This window comes from Branchiostoma lanceolatum, chromosome 13, assembly GCF_035083965.1.
Source record: "Branchiostoma lanceolatum isolate klBraLanc5 chromosome 13, klBraLanc5.hap2, whole genome shotgun sequence".
NCBI lineage: Eukaryota > Metazoa > Chordata > Leptocardii > Amphioxiformes > Branchiostomatidae > Branchiostoma > Branchiostoma lanceolatum.
In genome coordinates this window covers 6,629,364-6,651,052 of record NC_089734.1, presented here as the reverse complement: position 1 = coordinate 6,651,052, position 21,689 = coordinate 6,629,364, and the positions used below count along the sequence as shown (strand labels likewise).

Genomic DNA, 21,689 nt, shown 5'->3' with positions numbered 1-21,689 from the left:
AGAAATGTAAAACATACATTGTTAAATCACCGTTCAAAAAATGTAACACCGACAGAATTTTATCCTAGCTGTATTTCAGAACATAGATGGAAATGCTGGTATATACATATTGGGCTGTGTACCTCAATGCAGGTTCAGGTAGGGGCACAAATGTCAGTACAGAGGTTCAGGTTCAGGTCTGAACATTTACATGTTTGTACCTGGACCTTAACAAGCTCGGCCAAATATTTCCTGTGTCATGCACAATATATAGCTTATAAGTTATATCAGAATAGCGCTTGACATAGGTACAGATGCGTGTAACACTTTGACATTACTAGCCAACTTCAAACTTACAACACCACACTGTAATGTTGACAGAAATGCTTGATTCGCTGTGTCCATATACTGTAAATGCATTTAAGTCTGTGTGGTTTTTATTTTGCGGTAGGAAGAAAACATTTAGTAGTGCTACAGTCATAGGTGGGCAAAAAGTCTTGTGGAGGTTTTAAGCTCGCACTGAAGAGTTCACTGCTAAAATAAAACCACAGCAAACATTTCTGCATTTACAGTATCTGGTATGGCCACAGTGATAAATGGCAATGTCCTCTTGTAGGGATGAATGTGTGTACAGACTAATTAACCCCCAGTCCTCTGGGCCTCATAACCATTTAAGGTTTCACTCATCAAACACTAGATTGGATCTTGTGATTACATACATTTATACATTTCTACCTGGTCATACTGTTTTGAGAGTTCCCATAATAAAAAAAAATGTCTGTAGTAAAATGGAAGTGAAGCAGATTTGCATCTTACGCTTTGGATTTGATTTTGAGTCCTCAGATGACATGCTAATTGGTACATGTATGATAAATCACTGGGTATTGCAGGTAATAGAAAAATGGATTTTGAGTCCTGGTTTACCAATACTACACCACATTGGGATAGAGCAAAAATATGACACTTCCATTGTAAAAGTTAGTAACCAAAAGCATATTGACATACTTTGTGACCTACTTTCAGTCAACCTTTCTCAAACACCCGATCAAACGATCATCAATCACAAGATGAAAATCATCTCCCCTTTCCAGCTAAATGAAGAAATGATGAATTTCTGTCTTCCGTCACCTGCTCTCTGTCCAGAACAGTTCCAGTACTACAACCACTGGTCATGGCAGAAAGCACAACATAGTAGCCAGCCACCACTGTGGAAAATTGACACAAAGCTGTGTCCATACATGGTCAGATTATGGCCACGCTTGACTGACAAAGTAGTGGAAACTGTCCGTTAATGAATATATTATCACTTTTTGAGTGTGTCCAGGGTACTCTACTGTGACAAGAGGAATTGGATTGCTTCTGTTTCATTGATGCAGTCATTCTAAAGCTGATTTTAATTGTTCATCCGAAAACCAGCGGATACGCAGAAATCATTTCATGTGAAATGAGAAGTAAAACTTTTTGTACAACTTGATTAGTAGCTTATCTACTATCATATCAATGATATATACTATATAGTCAATAATAACTGTAACAATTCTATCATACTCTACGCAATATAGTTGGCCGAGTTTCACTGTTATAAATCCATATCCACATTTCTGTGATATGATTGAATGCGGTCAATATTACTAGAATGTCTCCTTGGAGAGTTGCTAGTGATGACAATCATAACTGTCCCTCCCTTCCAGACACACCTAATCAGTACAGCTGCTCTGAGCAGTTTGATTGACAGGAGAGTGGGACAACACTTGGGAAGACTTCACCATTGGCCAGACAATCCACAGGGCTAATCCTTTCACAATACTTTAATTCCTGTTTCTTTCACTGTAACTTTACGTTCACTGTTTTCAAGGTCACCTCTGTACAGTGAACTTATCATCGTCGTGAAAAAAAAAGTTGTTATCATTTATGATTCCTGTACACATACGTTCCGTAAATCACTTGCTGCCACTGTGAGGTTAAAGTTCAGTAAAAATGTCCATTTTCCTTACACCGTGAAATTTTGCTACCATGAAGATAAAGTGAAGTACAGTATCTACTGTATTCTACATGTACATTTACTACTTTGACACACTATAGTCCAGTTGATTGACATCCTTAAATCTAGTTGCGTTTTGCCCCGGTTACTCGTTTTCCTCTCAAACCAAGGCAATTTCACTAAGAGAACATGCAATATTTCAACTCCACGTCTCCAAACAAATTGATTTTGACCCTGAAACCTAGCTGCGCTTTCACGGGGCTGCCTTTTTTCATCCCTAAGCAAGGCAATTTCACTGAGAGAATATGCCATAACATAATCCAACTCCCAGTTTCCAAACAAATTGATTTTGCCCTGTAGAGTTCAGCAGACAAAATGGATCAGAAGCCGGCTGTATCAGATCACGGTGATTGGCCGTACCTGTGGGGGAAGTAATATCAATATCTGGGACAAATAAATCGCCCCCATAGACCCAGATACCATGTCCCCTACAGAAACCAATAAAGTTGATGTATGGTTGAGGCATTGTTACTTCCGTGGCGAACGGATTTTACATCCCTTTAACGTGAGTCATGAGGGAAGGGCCCTTTCTCTGATACTCAGAATGGATGGGAGTGACTAAGAATGTTAATCCTTAAATTATCTTTCCCTTCCATGACATCCTGAAGCTATTGCCTATAAAACTGAAGACTGCATGAAATAAATACGGGAGAGGTTATAATCTACCATAACAGTAGGAAGCTATATAATTTGGTTCTTTAGCATATTTTACTATACACATGGTAAGGATGTCCCTGTAGCTCAACTGTAGTAGCCTTACAGTTGAACTCCTGGTCCCAATCAGTCGGTAACTGGGAGACCCCCAATTCAATCCTGGGAAGGGCATCTTGGTTAGGGCTGCATCAGTCTTTCAAATGGGCCATAAAATGGGGGTTCTGTGTTTAAGGAGCTGCCTCAAGCACGTTAAAGAGGAAGGGCTAAAAAAAGATACCCTGTAAAAAAAGAAACCCTGCTACTGAAACAGCAAGGAAACCTGCTGCCCTATGTGCCACTATGAACAAATGATACACATGGTATACAATACCTGGGAATAATCAATACCATAGATTTTGAAAGGCTGTAAATGAAACCCGTATTTCATCCAAAATCTCTATTAAATCCCTAAGAAATATCATCTGATAGAGTAAGACGGATGTAAGTGCCACCGTGCCTTTAGGTCATCAATTTTTATTACCAAGGCTTTCTCCAGGTCATGGAATCCCTACACGTATTGATCCGATAGGCTGGAGTAATTGTGGAATTGTCCCAAACGTCCGTCTAACCAATCTGAGCATCGGGCGCCGAAAGCTTCTTCATCTGCGGTTATTTATCACGATTAACCCACAGATCACTCCTTGAGGCCTTAATCCATACCTTCTCAACCTGTCTTGGACACCGCTTTGTGTGGAACAAAGTGGTGAAGAAAAGAGAGGTACTGGTTGATCAAAAAAACTGGCACTTATACACGGTAATAAAGGATACTAGTTAGCATACATGGGTGGGATTATCAACCAAAAGAAAGACTGAAAGATGAGAAGGGTAGAGTCAGAACAAAACCTTTTGATTTTCATAGAGATGTTGAGAATCAGATACTGTTTCCAAAGTTATAGGAAAAGATGCATTTATACACCGTAATAAAGGATACTAGATAGCGTACATGGGTGGAATTATCAACCAAAAGAAAGACTGAAAAGACGAGAAGTCAGAACATTAACTTTTTGATTTTCATTGAAATATTGAGAATCCTACAGCAGATACTGTTTCCTAAGTTATAGGAAAAGATGTCAGATATGAAAGGGCTCATCATATTGCAGCGCCCTTTTATCGATCACTGGATTATTCCAATCATAGCTCTTTATTCCCCGACTGTTGATGAACTTTTGATAAAGACAATCACTAACTTACCGTGCTGTCGTAAAATCTTAGAGTAATAGTAATATACTTACAAATCCTAGCCTTCAGATCTATAGCACACTGATAAAATGATTAAAAAAACAGTGCTATTTTTTCTTTAAATTCTAACCTAAACCTAAGCATAGCCTAGATACCAGACCCCCAATCTCTAAAATATCTATCCCCACATGATAGATATTTTAGAGATTGGGGGTCTGGCATCCAGGCTAACCTAAGCATGACAAATTTTTTACTTTTCACGATAATAACACCACATAATAGCCAACATTAGAACATGTTATTGGGGTTTTAATTCACTCACATGTCATGGTTGTTATATTAATTTCACAGTGAACAAAGCCCCAGACTCCAGTCCCTAATATCACCCAGTTTAATCTCTGGCTGGCAGGCACAGATTGTGACCATCTAAAGTGGACTGTGGTCATGAGGAAGGAGAGATTGCAATCATCCCCATACAAAAAGGCTATCAATTGTCAGATGGATATCACTTATTAGGCTATGATCAGAGGGATTTGATATTTACTTAGCTAGATATGCATCTTGAACTTGTGTGTTATTATTGTTGTCAAATCAGCTGAAAGTGCTTGAATGTACTGGTTGAAAATGGTATCGAAATGTTCTTTTCTGTTCCCTTTCAAACCAAGCTGAACTTTCACAATGTTTTTGTCAATTAAAATATACTCAATATCTGCTGGACGAACGTTTCTGTGTGTTTTTGGATATGAGAATATACAGAGAATGTTCAATATTGGCACACACTTGAAAGTGTAGCTAAGAGCTATATGTCTCAAGTAACATAAAGGTAAACTTCCAAATATGTGTAAAAGAAAATTCAACAACAAGCTGGTCTATAGCATTCAAACAAATGGTGACAACTGCCAAAAACGTTCTCATTCATACGGCTGGTATAACAGCAATACTGTAGTTTTCCCTGTCAGGCACCAGTACAGTACATCACAGGGAAAGTCCCAGCTGTTAGATGGACAGATTAGCATGATTACACACTGTGCCTCCAACATGGGGTATCATACTCTTTAATTATCATCACCAGTTTATATCAATGAAGGCCAGCTGGCCAGGCATGTCATCTGAAACAAATGCACCATGATGATTTGTCCAGTCCAATCTGAAACTCTTTTTATTTGGTACCAAAGGTAAGATTTGATGTGAATGAAGTTCAATTCTGGTAGGCGTGTGGCTGGATTATTTGGCATCGTTTCATTGACTACTGGGAATGTGTCCAAAAGAGGTCATCTGAGAAGAGGACAATGACGCCTATAAAGGTACAATGGAAACACAAGAGCTGAGTAGAAACAGCCTCCTGGCTCCCGGGGATCGAACCCGGGCCCGCCAGTCCGCACGCCTTAAGCTAAAAGGTCTAGACCAGTTTAACAGACTGGTCAGCTCGAGGCATGACCGATTTTCTTGCATTATCTTGCATTATCTTTATTGGTAAAAATATATATACTATATAAAAACAAGGAAATAGAATTACAGAATGAGTCATTATGGACACTATTCATAATGTTACAAGTACATAATATTTCCCTCAAAATGGTTTGAAATTAAAACCAAAAATTTGCATATTACACAAAGATGACTAAAAATCTACAGACACTTCTATAGAAAGTGAAGAGAATTGATGGAAACAGCCCATCTTTTGGGGGGTCTGTAGGAATGTCCACATTTGCAAGATCAAATATCACTTTTTCCCACATCCACAAGTCTGTCTGATGTCTCACATCCTACAGTGAAAGTTACCCTGATTCATCAACGGTATTCTTTTAACTGAAACAGCATGTTCAACACTAATGGTTTTCATGTAACAAGGAGTTACTAATATCATAATATGCTTCTGCAAACTACAAAGAGCCAAACAATTGAAGCAGATACCAACCTTCTTGTACTATACAAGCTATATTACTTCCCATAGAGGTAGCTACATTTACAGAAATTAAAGTTTGGGAGTTATTCTTCCTAAGGAATTCTAGGCTCTTATTATTAGTACACATGCTACTCGTGGATAAAAAGTCAAAAGTTAGGCTATGTGCTCATACTTACAGCACAACTTTTTATCTATGAACATCAGAGTATATACTGAGGGCCGTGATTCCTACCCTAGGGAAGAATCGTTCCCAAGGCCGTAGGTTTATGACCAAAACACAGTGCTAAAGACCTATGGGATAGCAAATCAGATTTAGTGTTGACCGAGAATAAATAACTGACAATAAAAATCAACTCAAGCAACTCAGAAACTAAACAGAGCCAAGTTTAACAGCATTTCATTCCCTTCATGTGGGTAAAAATGGGTGTTCATTTTCAACTGGATGACAGTTTGCTGTTTAGTGGCGGCACTACATCTAGGCTAAATGGATTGTCTAGAGTAGATCTAATTATCAGGTAATAATAAGATGTAGTTCTCATCAGTCTTTGTCTCATCAGCGCAGATGAGGCATTTAATAAAATCTCTCGTGATCAACGTTTCCCTAATGCTTTGAACAAACGGTTCAAGGTGACATCCTAAGTTTTGTCACTCATAACCCTGTCATTGTTTCAAGTATTGTATTTCCAGGGATTCAAGTCCAGCTTTTCATTTTTTCGTAGAATTCTTGCAGGCCAAAATATTTGCGGTTTGTTTTTTCAGGATTTTGATGACAAACCACATTGTGTTTTCTCTCCGCTGGCTGCCCAGCTGTTCAAACTCCGCTACGGAACAATGGATTCAGAGTTAACGCCGGGAGAGCAGAGCACAAAGGCCAGTTATGTTACTACAACTTGACTTTGATCAAGACAGGAACTAATGTAGCCAAAGACTGTGAATTGCAATTCGTGATTTGGGTTAGTTTCCTGTTTTTGCAGCCCAACTCCTTTTAAAACAGCTGACTTGCCATACTCCTTCTACCCAAATATTTCTCTTTCATAAAAAAGTGTCAATAGGCTCTATTTGTGTGGAATGAACACTGCGATATCTGTATTTCAGTTGTATATTTCAACTTGGCTACATCTATTCCATACAATGCAAAATTACTTTTATTACTAGCCTCCCTTCTATGATTTTTCCTAATCTACCAGGAAAAAGCCAATCAAGCCCAAACTTTGTTTTCCCAACAAATCTTTTTTTCTCGAATACAGATTTTCAGCTGATCTTTTAATCAAATTAATGATGAAGAATAACTATGAAAAAAGCTGACTTAAATCCATAACGATGCAACCATGAAGAATTGGCTTATCCTCTTTTTTTGAGGCTTTTCTGTTCCCAAATCCATCAAATGATGGGGTGGGACCACTTTTCGTCTTATCCAGTTTATACACAGCACAAACAAAAGGGGCAGATGGCTGGATAATACAAGTGCTTTCCTTTGGTGGAGCACAGATTACTTCCACCGATTTGACAAAGCAAAGAGAATTGGTCCGACATCTTTGTGGGAATGCCTTAATCGCACGGCTTTACATGCTAAATATTCATGAGAATGCCGAGTATTGTGAGATTGCTAACTGCATTTGTTTAATGGCTTTTCCATGATACTTCACACCCTCATCTGATTAGTCCAGAAAAGGAACACTTTGATTTAACTACTAAATCTTGCCTCCTTCCCCACATAAATATTCAGTGCCCTTCTTATTACGTGGACTTTCATGCTGAATGCAGCATTAGCAATTTAAACAAAGTAGAATTTTTGGGACTCACTTGTTCACTCACGCATTTTACAAGGAGGACCACAGCATTTCCATGAGAATGTCGTAATTTGTTATTTGTTCAGGGCTGGGCAGAGACTTATTTGCATCAGAATTTTGCATGTTTACAATAACAGAATATGGTCTGCACAAATATTTATACGAAACACACATTTACCCCCTCAAAAGCGAGACTGTATGAATACCATTGCTGTTTTGAAAAAAAGTTTATAACTGTCATGCAAAATCAGTTTTCAACACACTTGGCCCTCGAATACAACATAACTCAATCTAGAAGTACTGATAGCAAATATAGAAACCGTTGTTCAAACATATTCCACTATGTATACTTGAGATATAAGTGTTTGTGTTAGTGTGGCCCAGACAACTTATCAGCATCATTGAAGTCTGGAATGTGAATTAGAGACATGAAGTCCCAACAGATGCAAACAGACTAACCTGTCTGGACCTTGTGCTATTCTCTAGGCAGTGTCTCAATAGAAAGTTCAAAGATAAGTCATCTTACAAATGCAGGTTCGCAAAGTAGTCGCCTGTATAACCTGATTTTAAGTGAAACTAAAAACTATAAGCTTCTTTTGTACATAAATACCTGGTCACAAAAAAAATTGCAAAAGCATAATCCCTGTCTACCGTTCTTTACGTCTCGGATATACTCCCTATGTCACTCCCATACTAGTATTATGAGCCTTTTCATTGGATTTGCACTAAACTTAATCTTACTTTAACTTGGGGGGTGGGGGGCAGGGTGTTAGCCCCATGGCTCCTCACCCCCACCTGGTAATTTGTTTATGACACGAGGATGAATCAGGTTAATTGGATTATTACACAGCAAGTACCTGCCTAAAACCTGTGTAATGAGATGTAAATAAAGCCTGCATGAGTGTGAATGGGGCAGCAGAGATCAGCACACTGTCATACAATCTCGCGCCTGGGCGACTCTGAATAGAGAGGACTTCATCAAACTTGGCTAATGTAAACTTGGGCCACCACTGGTCAACTTGGCACAGACCTGTGAAAAAAAGTAATAGCTCTAACCTTTTAAGATGTTGATTTGACTTTCCGTATTCATGCCCCAGTTTTCAGGGGTGGCTCCATATTTGGCAGAAACTTTTGCAGTTTTGGCCACGGCCATTTGTCACAAAAGCTCAAAGCAAAAAAAACTTAAAAGTGCAAATGATAAAAACAAATTTTTTTAAACTACATGTACTACAAAGTTGTAATTTGGAATATATTGCCATCAACTATCCATCCCATTTAACATAGAAAAGGCGAGAGAGATTTAATTACTGACAGAAATAATTCCAATTATCGGGTGTAACCTTGACAAAATGTCAGATTTAGCATAACGAGGACTTTTCCTAATTGGAATTAGTCCTGATGCCTTGCAGAGCTCCAGAGTAAAGACATGATGATCATCTACAGTAATGAAATTGCCCCTCGCTTCATCTCTGCCAGTCATGATAATCAAGATTGATAACAACTCAGTATAGGAGATAGCATTTGTACCAGCCTAGTATGCAGGAAATCCTCCATACTGCTATCATCACCCAAGAGGGACAGAGTTAGCCTGGTACTCAGTGGTTAGTCTTATGCGTGCTATCCCAGTATGCTTGGTCACGAACTTGCGTAAAAGAGGAACGTGTAGGAAACTAAGTTACTACCAACGAATATATGGTATGAAGGCTAGCCATGGGCAGTTACTGAGTCTATGGCTATTGCAATTCTCTCCTATGTGTGTACATTTTACTTATCAATTTTATGATACATCATGTTTCTTCCTTATCACATTCTATAAACCTTAAGATGGTGTTTTGCTATTTCTTTATGGAGCAGTGTGCCCCCCTCCCCAGCTGTCTACTACAGTAATGTCATTGCCTTGTTTGGTCCTAATAAGGCATGGCAGAAAATGGGTCCACCTGGCAATTCCATTATGGCAGCCCTGCCATCTGACCATTAGGTCCACTTACAGGGAACAAGGTCACAGTAGCGCTACAGTGCTGTAGATCCAGCGGAGCTGGAGTGCCTCCAAATTAACATCTTAATAGTCAACTTTTTATCTCGTTCTTCCTTTTAGGTATCTGTTCGCAGTGTTTGAAATAAGTATCTGAATCAGAGAATTGTTGGGAACACAGTCACGAAGGAACGCGTGCTATAGGAGACTGGAAAAGCTCAAGACTTTATCAGAAATTCCCTTGAGAGGGATTTTGGCAGTGGGTACAGTGCATGTTGGTAACTGAGAGCAGTGTCTGCTTCAAGGAAAACTTAAGTTGATCAACTCTTTACTTTTGTATTTTGGTACAGAAAGCTATGCTATTATTTTCAGTGTCAGTTAGAAGAATTCTAAAGATACTGAACTGCCCCTTTACATATGCTAAAACGGGTTGCCTTCCCGAGTTTGCCCAGTAAATAACGGCCGTGCCTATATTTGTGGCCAGCTGGAATGTTTACATCACGCCTGAGCCTGGCTGAGGACTGACCTCTGCCTGTATTTCTGTCTGTGGTGACCTCTGACACCAGGGTGACATTGGCTTGGCCTTACCTAATCATGCCTTACAACAGGCCGGTAAATGTTCCATAGAAGTCACCGAAACAAGCGCTGCATTACTCTTTAGTTGCGCTATCTAAAACTTGTATATCTTTATCTGTTTGCGTCTCTTCTATTCATTAATCTATACAATTTTGGTCACTATTTTCAGCATTCAAACAGAGGAATGTGTAAAGAGTTCAAGTGTTTGGAACCTATCAAATTTCTGCTTGCAATTGTCGATAGTAAATCTTTATGTGGCCTTATTACGTTCTCCTTGCAAATGTTGATAATAAATCTTCAGGTGGCCCTGCTCTGTCCAAGAACATTATATAGAGATCTTTATATAATATCCTTGCTATGTCCACTGCCTGTAGAGCCAGCACAATCATTTGTACCCTTTCTGTTATGTTATGGGGAAAAGGTTCATGGTAACATAAGGATGAGAGTAGCCTTCTAAAAATAGTTGTAAGCTTACTGTACAGTGTTCTGGACTGCTTGTTTGAACCATTACACACTGTTTACAGTCCCATTCCTCTGTAGCTTGTTCAGTATCATGTATACATGTAGTCAAGCACCATGTATTCCCAGTAGCTTAGAGAAAGTATAGAGGGAGGTTTCAGCTGACCTGTTCTGAAACATGCAACCTTCAAACACCCCCAGGCACAGTGGACTCAACTGAAGCAGCTAGGATCTTCTCCACACAAACTCCCTGCCATTCCAGACATTCCCGAGGGATGTAACATTTCTTGGCCTGCTTCTTCAGGTGTGTCTTCTCAGGTAGAACACCTATTCTGCCATGACATCTTCCTTATGTGGGGACTACTACCAATATGTTTTCAAAAAAACATACAAGAAAGAACTAGCTCCACCTTATACACGATATTTTCCTTGTGTTCAACTGTGTTACCAACTGTATATCATTCTGTTTTTGGTGGTGATATCAAATTCGTACCAAATACTTGAAATAGAGACATGTTTCAAAAGTCACTTTGTCAGACCACAGAATTACGGTAATCCTACAGTTTGAGAAAAGCTATTGAAAAATACCCTCATGTTTTAGTCTGTTAAACAGACTTGTGACTTTATAACCTCTCAAGATCCATTTTCACAGATGTCAAATGATAAAAGACAACCTTCTACTTTTCCCAATCCTCTTTTATCCCCGTAATAGGATTGAACAGTTTGATAAGTAATGCCTCATGCAGATCTAACTACCATAATTGAGCAACGACCCAATAATCACAAACCCCCTTTTCTTATGCAAATTAAAGCAGAGGCCATTAATTAGAAGGTGACAAGCCCCCTTTAGTTAACTTATCAGGCCAAGTGAAAGGTCTATAGCCAAGAGTTCTCACAACCTTATCTTCTTTCTCAGCTGACCTCTAGGGCCAAAAGGTCGTGACTTACTCCTGGAAGAGCCATAAATATCGAAGACAAAGTTGGGCCTTAATAGCTTTACCATGAGACCTCATGCTACACTGGGAGTTGACAATCAATATCAGGGGCTGCTGTGAAACATTAGACACTTGCTATACAAAACACACTCTCTCACTGGCTACTGGCTTTTCTGGTGTATGTATTTCCCACACTTGAATTCAACCAAATTGAGTGAGCTAATTCTGTTGTTACCGGTTGACCTTAGACTCTAAGGCTATTGTAAATCAGTGAAATACATGTAGGAATTTTAAGTCTACTTGATGAAAATCCAATATGAAAAGGCACACGCCAATTATTTGCAAGTCTCTTCTACTGTCTAGAACTCCCACTGCTTGTAATGACCTTAAACGTCTTCATTCAGCCACTCATGTGAAAAAATAGCATGCCTACTTAGGTCCTGAGTTGAGTCTTTTCAGTCAGTCAGGATTTACTAATAATTGTTCTGGTAGACCAAACTTTCTGTCTGAGAACGGGAGGTAAAGAATGGAAACAACTATTGAAAGCAACAACCTATGGTTACCAATTTCACAGTAGGCTTTGTGGCACTGGAGCCTTTTGAGGGCCGCAACACCCAAGAATAAAGAAGCCGGCTTGTTAAACTGATGGTGTGTAAAGTCTTTTTCAAGCCTGAATGCTTGTAGAGTTTGGGTTTGTATTGCTTTCAACGCAACTGTACCAACATTACCCTCCACCAGGCCTTCCTATGGGGGTAAGGATCATAGAATTCAGCCAAAAAAGGAATACTTGGCCAGGAGAGTCAGTCTACGGTAAGGTTACATCCCCCCCTCCAGAATCAACCCCTTTGGTAAAAAACTCCCCTGGCAAATTATTTGTTCCCCCATTAATACTATAGCCAGTGTAGTCAGTCTAGTAGAGACTAGGGAAACATTACCATTTTACGTATACATGTATGTCAAACTTGTCACCTCCGAATACCTGTTTATGAAAACAACGGTGAATGTACAAAGTGGGATGAAGCCACTTGACAGAAAACCCGTGCGGTTTCCGTAACAACAGCGGCGAGGTGCAGCCATGTGACACATCCCTGCGGGCACAACGCTTCACAACGTGCGCCCATTGTCCGTACCTGTCCTATCTCACTGTGGTTAGTCTGGCAGAAAAAAGCGCCATTCCCCAGAGATATGCCATGATAAAGAACCCTGTAATCACAGGTTCTACATGACTGAGCCACAGCCATGCAGGGGATAGTCTCTCCTCTGCTTGGAGTCAATGAGTAAAGTACTCTTCCAATACGTATTATGGTTCTTCTTACTTAATATATGTAAAAATAGCATCTTATATATTGTCGATTTATGATATTATACTATCATATTAAAGGAAACGAAATGAAATTCATAATACAGCTATGTTGTTAGAAAACTCACTTGGGTGCTTGGATACAAGTTCTCTAGAACCAAGGAGGTTTCAACTTCCTTGCTAGAAGTCAAACTGCTTCCTTATACGGATACAAATACAGCTATTTACTATGACATAAGGAAGTGTAACAAATAATGACACAAAGTGACAATTCATCATATCCGCAACAAGTCACACTGCAAAAAAAAGCGAGCATGCACTTTTCCGTCCGTTCAAATCGGGACAAGTCTGGAACTATCACTATCAGGATGCGCGATTGTCTGTATCGAAGTCACCTCGGGTAAACCACAACAACAACATGCCCAATGTAATGTTACTTCCATAGCCCCAGGGTTGTATGTGTGCCAGCCTTTAGCAAAGTTTCAACTCTACACTACAGCCTGCTACAAATGGTGTTCAGTTACAGATATTATCATGATGTTGATATATAATAATATATATATGTAGTCTACCATTTTGTATTACCTTACTGGTTTTTGGCTGTTGGACTTCAGACAGAATTTTCTTACGGCACAGAAGAAAGATAGTGGATGCTACCTGAAATGTCTGACCGTTTACAAAATCTATCTAGTGACTTGAGTATCTTTTGTTTTGTCAATGTGTATCTTATTACCTGGATGTCTAACCTTCATTGAAGTACATGTATATATCAAATAGTTTTCCAAACTTGCTCTAAACTTGTCTTCTGAAAAAATAAGGCAATATGACCTGTGCAGACTGGGACCGGATTTTAAAGTAAGTTGTCACTACACAAGACCCTGGAATAAACTGTTTTCTTTTGATGTTTATCCTTCCCTGACATGTTAAATATCCAGAGCTCATGTGGGGTCTGCTCACTGGTTGTGCATCTTCATACTACAAACAAAATTTCAAGTGTGTACTACAGCGTGGACTTGAGATCGTATCTTCTTCCTTTCTGCTTTCTGTTTTCTGTCTTCTTTGACACTCTGGACTTATTTGACCTTCAGTTCTAGACAAACTACTGACAGAGTTTGTATTGACGTCAGAAGGAGAATGTCGTCTGACCCCTTAGGGTAAAAGTGAGGGATACTGTCTGTGTATTGTCTGACTCACGCATAATTGGATTCAAGCAATTAACGAACAATTGTATTGATTGTGTTAAACCAACACATTACTTTAATGGGATATACAGGACAATACCTTGGTATGCCCCCGGGTCTAGAACATGTACAGGAAGAATTTTCTGACAGTTATTGCCGGAAACATTTCCAAATGCAGGCAATGCTATGCTTTGATTTGACTTCAATTAAATCAAATAACTAACAAAAACAAGCAGCTCTCTATTTTACGGTTGCCTGCCCTAGTAAATTTTGTTCCTAGCAAACAAATGTAAGGAGAAAAGACATATTACTGATGGTCCAAGTGGTGTCTAAGACTCTAACACACACTAAGAAAACCCTGAAGTGTAAGACATCATTGAAAAGATTGGCTGAGATCTCTTAATTTCATTGGATTCCTTGGGACACCAGGGAGGCTAAGATGGCTTGGATGGAGCCAAGAGTGGAAAATTGGTCCCTGTGGGAAAATATATAACATTGAGCCTTCCAATTCCGATGATGTATAGGGTCTTGAGTGTCTGAGAATACCTAGGTATAATTGTGATCAATAGCTCTACAGAAAAACTGTATGTGGAGATCTTTTGTAAAGGTGGAAGAACATGATTCATGATTGTCTCACGATATGTACCAACATATTACACATACAAACAATGGTATCTGGTGTAGCCCACTTGCTTTTATAGCAAAGGAAGTGTGGCAATCAGTAGAGCACAAACACAGGTGTGGTGGTAACCAGACTCCCCCGTTTCCTGTTATAAAGGTACGCAGGATTACCTTTTACGGGCAGGCCCCCTACGTTGTGCGGATTACAGGTACGTTCAAGTTTTCTCCAGAACAAAGCAAAGGAAATGTCTATACTTTCCCAGCTGAGGCAACAAACCTTATCCTTGAAAAACAAGCCCTGGTCATATTACAAGACATGCATATTTACTGGTATAGTGTGTGCCCAACATTTTTCTTTTAAATTCTAAACTATTCACAAATTCTTCTTCTATTCAATGAGCCACTGGGGCTAGACAGAAGAGAAAAATGATAAATTCTACAGCATTCTAGGAGTGAACACATGGCCTCTACCGCACACAGTGCCAATTACAGCCCATGGCTGAATCCCCGTGCCAAATATCCGGATAGGTAATAATATTAGGGGTTTATGAGGAAGCGGATCGATTGAAAGCCATGATGGTGGTTACAGCGCATTGTGTGTTAATGGCTATGAATGATCCAATGATATAACATGATGGTATGATTCGCTGCATAAAACCATATAAAATTCTTCCTTTCCTTTCTTTGCCGGCTCATCAAATTGGTTCCACCACAACTCGACAGCTTGCACGACAAAGCATAGTAATCTCCAAGCAGATATTGGGGCCAAAGATCTTTCTGACTGCGTGGCTTCTCTGACTGTCAAAGAAGCCCAGCAGTCAGCAAACATTATAACCTTTCACCCAACATCTGCTTGGAGATGAAGAACAAAGTGCTAGACAGGAATTGAAATGAAACAAATTCTTTCTTGGCAATCTTATATCATCAACACTTTCTATGAACCAATTGTCCCTGACAGGAACATTTTTCGTCAGGAATTCTTTGTCAGCCCTACCCTTTGCCCATCTTGTGCTCTAACCTCTCAAGACATTTACTCTCCTTCCTTATTTGGGGAGGACAAATCTTTCGCTGTGTGAGGAGTGGATCACATATTCAACAGTGTGGAAACGTGTTTACTTTGTGGGGGGAGGGGAGTCTTACATCTGCCAACATTCCTTCTAAGACATACTATTTACTTCTTCACAGGTCTCAAACAGATCTTTTAAGAAATTCAATCAAATTTTATATGCTGGCCATATATCATAAGATCATTCTGTAAGATATGCACAGACATTTTTTTACTGATATACTAGCACATTCATACCACTGTGTATGTGTAACCCCTTTTGACATTTAGGAAAAGGACAATAGGGTTTTACGATGAGTTATCTGAGTATCTCTCTTATCTTTAACCTTTGCGTGATCTCCGCCTTCTGCTATTTGAACGAGGGTGTTCCTTTTATGGCGTTCCCCATCCCCAACGGAAACACACAAGTCAAATAAGCCTTGTGTGACGTTTCCTGTGGAGGACTGAGGAAGGTTTGGGTTCCAACAACTTCCAGTCTCAACAGAACACACTGTTCTTGGCAGTCGACCATTTCTGTTGTGCGACTCTGTAACTCTATATAACAACCATCACATCCAACATCACTTGAACAATCCTTTAAAAAATAAAACAACAGTCATACATTTGTATATCAACCTGGTTTGATGAGACAAATATGAGGTGGATTTTGTCATTCGAGCATGCGTGTAACCTTAACAAATCATAAAACACTAGCACTTCAGTTTATGGTGGATTGAAATATTGTTTTGGATATCGGTAATCCCAGGTGTTCTGTAGCTATGATTATAATCCCCCAAACAACCTCCCAAGGGGTCATGAGTGACACACAGCCCAGTTTTGGGGCAGGGCACAATCCTTTCTTTAAATAGAGCTAGTCTACAGGGTCCCCCTATTGGGAATATGATAGGCCCAACTGGAATGTTTATCTAATGTTTCAAGAGTACAGACACACCCTAAAATAGCCTCCAACTAAAGTAGTAAAGTTTGGAAGACTTCGTCAAAAAAAAGGGTGAGGTCAGAAAGCATTATGACTAATTCTTTGTGCAAGAGTTTTATTCTCTGATTTCACATCTTTTGTTGACAACATGATTCACGAACCTTGTGTCAATAACAAAACTCATTCAAACAAGCCGACAAAACCCCCGAAGTCCCAAAATGAATTAATTATTGTAAAAGATATTAAGCCTAGAACAATAGCAGTGGCGTCACACAATAGGATATTGGTAACAGCCTTTCTTTAAATTATCATCCCAGTAACTGTGATTTTAAAAAAAAAACAGAGCACAAATGTGTAGTACAAGAAAAAAACGGATTTCTGAAAATGTTTTCAGAGAGTTCAGAGTATCCTGTATCAACTACTATTGGTGCCAACACATTACAAGTGACTCAGGAAGGATATATGCTGACAGAGCCAATTCTACTTCTGTCTTTAATTTGGTCCAGCACTCTCATTACTCAACCATGCTTGGAAATTCTTGCTGTTGAAACATACAACGTCTTTCAAATTTGTCCTCCATTAGAAAAGTTGTCTGCAGTTACTGGACTTTTAATTCTAGTGTGTTTGTGACTATGTGAGATTTTAAAGGCCTGGATATCAGTTTTCTCCCCCAGGAAACAGCTGAGTCCTTGTGTTCACACTAAAACTGGGTGAGTACACTAGGAACAGCCGTACAAAGTTGACCTTGCATACCCCAAATATTAGATTAGCCATTTTCGACCCCCCTCCCCACTTCCCAACTTTCTTGAAAACTCTTCGAGTGTGTCATGGTAATCGTGCAGTCTTTGTTCTTTTATATGGGGACCCGCTGGGGAAGGTGTCTGCCCATTTTCTGCTCATTTTTTCGAACAAATGGACACAGAATCGCCCCATATGTAGCCTGGTTTGTATTCATGAGTGAAGGGCTCTTTAATGGAGCTCTGAGGGGACCTCAGGGAAAATTCCCCCAACCCCCTGCAACTTCACAATCTCCATGACAATACCCTCTCGATGGGAAAAATGCATAGGTTCTGTTAAAAAAAGATATGATCGTCAAGAAATTTAAATAATACGTAATTCGAGCGAGAGATTTTGCCCGAAGAAACTATTTTTCTGCTGGACCAGATTCCGTTCCGCTTTGGTGCTTGCGTAAAACAAGTTCCAACCGAGTTTTTGGTAGCAGAACTTTTACTTACGGCTGTTTTACTAACTGTTTTACCGCTTACGAAACACTAAAAAGGACCTGGAGTAGAAGGAAATGAAATGATTTGTATAGAAACAACGAAATTCCACGCTTGAAAGAGGAATTCCGTCCCCCAAAGTACTTAGAAAATAGCTTGTGCCTAAGTAAACTAACGGCGGTACTTACACATTGTCGGTGACGGTAAAGGGGTCCGACCCGCCCGCAGTTATCTGGTGCTGCGCCACGGAAAATCCGAAATAAGAGTTCTGGGGGCCATTCTTGACCAGAGGTATCCTCGTTTCGTAGTTGAAGCCTAACGTCAGGGGTAAAATCCACAGAAACACGCAGAAAAGTGGGTTTAAAGTGGACCCCATCCTTCCCATGTTGGCCCGGCTGGCAAAAATAACTGGACTAATTTCCAACTCTCGCCAGACTCTCGCTAGCGGGACCCTCTTCTCGCGAGACTTCGTGCCTTTCAGGCGGTCGCCAAACGCTCATAAATATTCATATATCATCTTTCCACAACAAAAGAAGAGAAAAATTCTATTCTAATGAAATTAATTCATAAAAAAAAAAACTTGAAAATTAACAAAAGATTACAAACTGAAAATATGTTGCAATTATAGTAAGAAAACGGTATTTCTAACGTTTACCATTTTAACGTTTGCCTACGGTGTCCCAGCTGATTCAGGATGGCGGAAGTGAGGTGACAGGAAAACTTGAAGACAACACCTGAGGAAACTCTGGTATTTCTTGGTAACCTGAGGCGACACGCTTCCACAGGTGATGCGTCAGCAACATTTGATCACCTAAGCTTCCGATAGCGTCATTGTTACGACGTAAAGCGGGTGGTTTATGTCCGTTTTTCGATATGTTCTTCTCTTGTTTTGCTGGGGCAAAATATCATCATGTTGTTTCCTCTTCTACGGGTCTTCTTGTCTTGCTTTCCCTTGACTTCCCACCTTCATATTATGCCATGCCACAAAGCGTTACAAGCAGTCTTAAGCTTTAGATGGTTGTGAAAAATTCTGAGCATTCATTATATGAAGAATAATTTAGATTAGAAGGAAATTAAATTCAGTGCTAGCAATTCTTCTTGAAGTGACTAACGTTATCAACAACGAATCTAACCATCTGAAACCCTTTCAGTTTACTTACATGTATGGTATCTACCATACACCGTATATCTAAACTGAGGCTGTGATCAAATGAATTGAACCATGAGTAAGCAAGGTGTAGGTCAAGCCATCATGTAGCATATGATGGTGAAATAGGCCCTTTCTCCACCTGCCTTACAGTCTCTTTAGCAACACAAATCGATTATAGTTTTAATCAGTACCCATACTTGGTGGTGTTAGGTAATTCTTAGAAGTACATACGTACTCAAAATCCCATCCCGTTTGTGGGATCTCTGCTTGCCTGTGATTATTTCTTAAGAAGGACACTTGTGAATCGTCATGGTTCTTAAGTTAAGACAATGCTGAATCTTTCCCTGACTGATTTTGTCCTGGCTCTGCTGTTTCAGGTGATAAACCATGCTGTCTGCTATGCTAAAGGAGCACCAGGCTCGACAGCAGCAGCACAGAGAACTGCAAGGTTAGTTTAACATTAAGAACAGTCAAACATGAGGAACATCAATCTTTTCAACACTTGACAATGTGTTTCAAAGATGTATACTTCTTGTGTCAACTTACATATGTTGCCAAATCCATACAAAGGTATAGTAATTACAGGAAAGGTGAAACCAAAGGAAAGGGTGAAACCCATAGTAGCATTGCTGCTGCTGCCAGGTTGATGGTTTAGCAGCGCCACCTTTTGGCCAGTTTGGATAGTGCAGGACAGAAACGTATGGAAACCTGTAAACTTGTGTAAGTCTGAGTCTATTGAAACTTCCCAATAGCTGGCAACAGTGGGTGAGTACAAAATAATCAGATAATTGTCGGGTCATTTTACAAGTTTTATGCTAAATGAAACCGTATATATATATTATGCTTTTTCAGGAGTCTTCTCACGAAAATGCATATGAAAGTTTAAGAGGTCTCATAGCTCTAATGTTTGAACTTACAGAGAAAAGAAGAAAGGACACTATAGCAGCAGCCACAGCTGTAACACTAGCTTTGGGAGAGAATCTCAACTCTGGGTAAGTAAACAGGAAGTGAAAGAAGTTGTGAGAAAAGTTGTTAGTATTTATTTGATTATTGAAAGTGATATAGTGAAAGTGATATAGATGTATAGATGTTTAGCTTTTGCCATTGAAGTGAGTGATATCACACATTATTTCAGATATATTCTAACATTAGAACACTCAAACTTTATCATGCCAAGGTTTAGCAAAGGCACTCATATACTAGCTTCCCAGCATGATCTTGTTCCTTCCTCTGCTCTTTGTTTTAGGGTTTCCCAGGCATATGTGAACCAGAAGAAGTTGGATGCAGAAGCGAAACAGCTGCAGACCCAAGCTGCTACATACGCCAAGAAGACTCTACAATGGCTGGCTGTGGTGGAGGGCTTCAACCAAGCACTCAAGGTGCATTAACCTTTTTTATGCTGAAGGTGTCCCTTACAACAAGTTGGTACTAATATGCTGGTAAGATAACATGCTAATGGCTAAGTGGAGCTACATGTGTTCATTCTTATTTGGGTTGGACTGAGAAAAGTAAAAGATTTAACTATGACATGCTAGCATCTTTCGTAGTAATTCCAAGCAAATTTTGGGAAGTCCAATCGATCTTTGCACTGGTTAAGTATGACGATAAGAGAGCCTGAATGTCCTACATATATCCCTGATCTCAATATGAGCACACTGCAAAAAGGTGACCTGTTGTTCGAGGTTGCTGAGATGATCATGTTTGCTGGAAGGTATGGAACTCAAAATATGGACTTAGAGAAATTAGACTAATACTCACGACATAGGATGAAAGTGAGAAGCATCCGCCATATTTCTTCAGCTCTCAGAAAAGGCTCAAAATGTGCACTATCCATTTTGAACATCTTTGTTCCTACAGGAAATAGGAGATGTGGAGAACTGGGCCCGCAGTATTGAGAGCGACATGAGAATAATCAGCACAGCACTGGAATATGTATATAAAGGTATGGTTGCTTCATTTTTCATTGGCTTGGGGTCAGTCATACTTCAAGTGTTCATGTTTCTCCCAAGTTGTAACTTTGTGGTGAGACTATACAGACAAGTCGTTGTTAAACCAAATGTTCTTTTAAGCTTTGTTGGTTTGATTTTGTGTGATTGATCGAGTTCCAATCTTTCTTCCTTCCAGATGAAGCCTCCAAACCTCCTGGAATGTAGCTGTGGTCACATCATTCACAAACCCATGCCTTATTGCAAGAGGAAAGGTACAACTGCATCCATCGTGTAATAGAACAAATGTCATAGTTCTAAGCATAGAGATAGGCTATTCTGTTTCAAAGTCATTTGAAGGAGTCCCAAGATTCGTTGTCCAGATTCAAGAAGACTTAATGTAGATGAAATGGTACCTGAAATAAAGGGAGGTTCATGTATTAAAAAAATAAGCTTTTCCTCCGTTTCCATTATGCAAATCAGGCAGTCTAAGGGTATGATAGTGATGTTTGTTTGTTTGTTTTATTTGTGACACATACCATACTGACATTGTGGTCACATGTCCACACTGATGTGTTTTTTCCTGGTGACATCAGGACGTCTCAGAGGTGTACTAAATGAATAGATCAATGCCAAGATGAACATGATGTACCTCTTGTCTTTTAAAAGGATAACATTGTACCATTTTGCAAAACTGAAAGGCTGTCTTAAGCTTGTGTTGTTTTGCATGCATATGGGCTATGAAATACACATAGTACATAAAAATAAGACAGACACTGT

At 39.5% G+C, this 21,689-nt stretch overlaps 2 protein-coding genes across 5 annotated transcripts in view; one reads left to right on the top strand and one right to left on the bottom strand.

Annotated features, from left to right (window-relative positions):
- The window catches only part of LOC136447342 (integrin alpha-6-like), a 49,181-nt gene extending 30,909 nt beyond the window's left edge, over nt 1–18,272 (bottom strand). For all 4 annotated transcript variants that reach the window (XM_066446158.1, XM_066446157.1, XM_066446161.1 and 1 more), the window contains exon 1: nt 18,023–18,272. In XM_066446158.1, coding sequence (XP_066302255.1) covers nt 18,023–18,219 — 197 coding nt within the window. In that variant the 5' untranslated portion in view covers nt 18,220–18,272. The remainder of the gene's footprint in view (nt 1–18,022) is intronic.
- Nucleotides 18,273–18,490: 218 nt separating this feature from the next.
- On the top strand, nt 18,491–21,677 carry LOC136447557 (biogenesis of lysosome-related organelles complex 1 subunit 1-like). The gene is made up of 6 exons (XM_066446554.1): nt 18,491–18,619; nt 19,362–19,432; nt 19,904–19,976; nt 20,231–20,363; nt 20,842–20,926; nt 21,109–21,677. The coding sequence occupies exons 2-6, from the start codon at nt 19,372–19,374 to the stop codon at nt 21,135–21,137; spliced, it is 381 nt and encodes a 126-aa protein (XP_066302651.1). The 5' UTR covers nt 18,491–18,619; nt 19,362–19,371; the 3' UTR covers nt 21,138–21,677.
- The last annotated feature ends 12 nt before the right edge of the window (nt 21,678–21,689 follow it).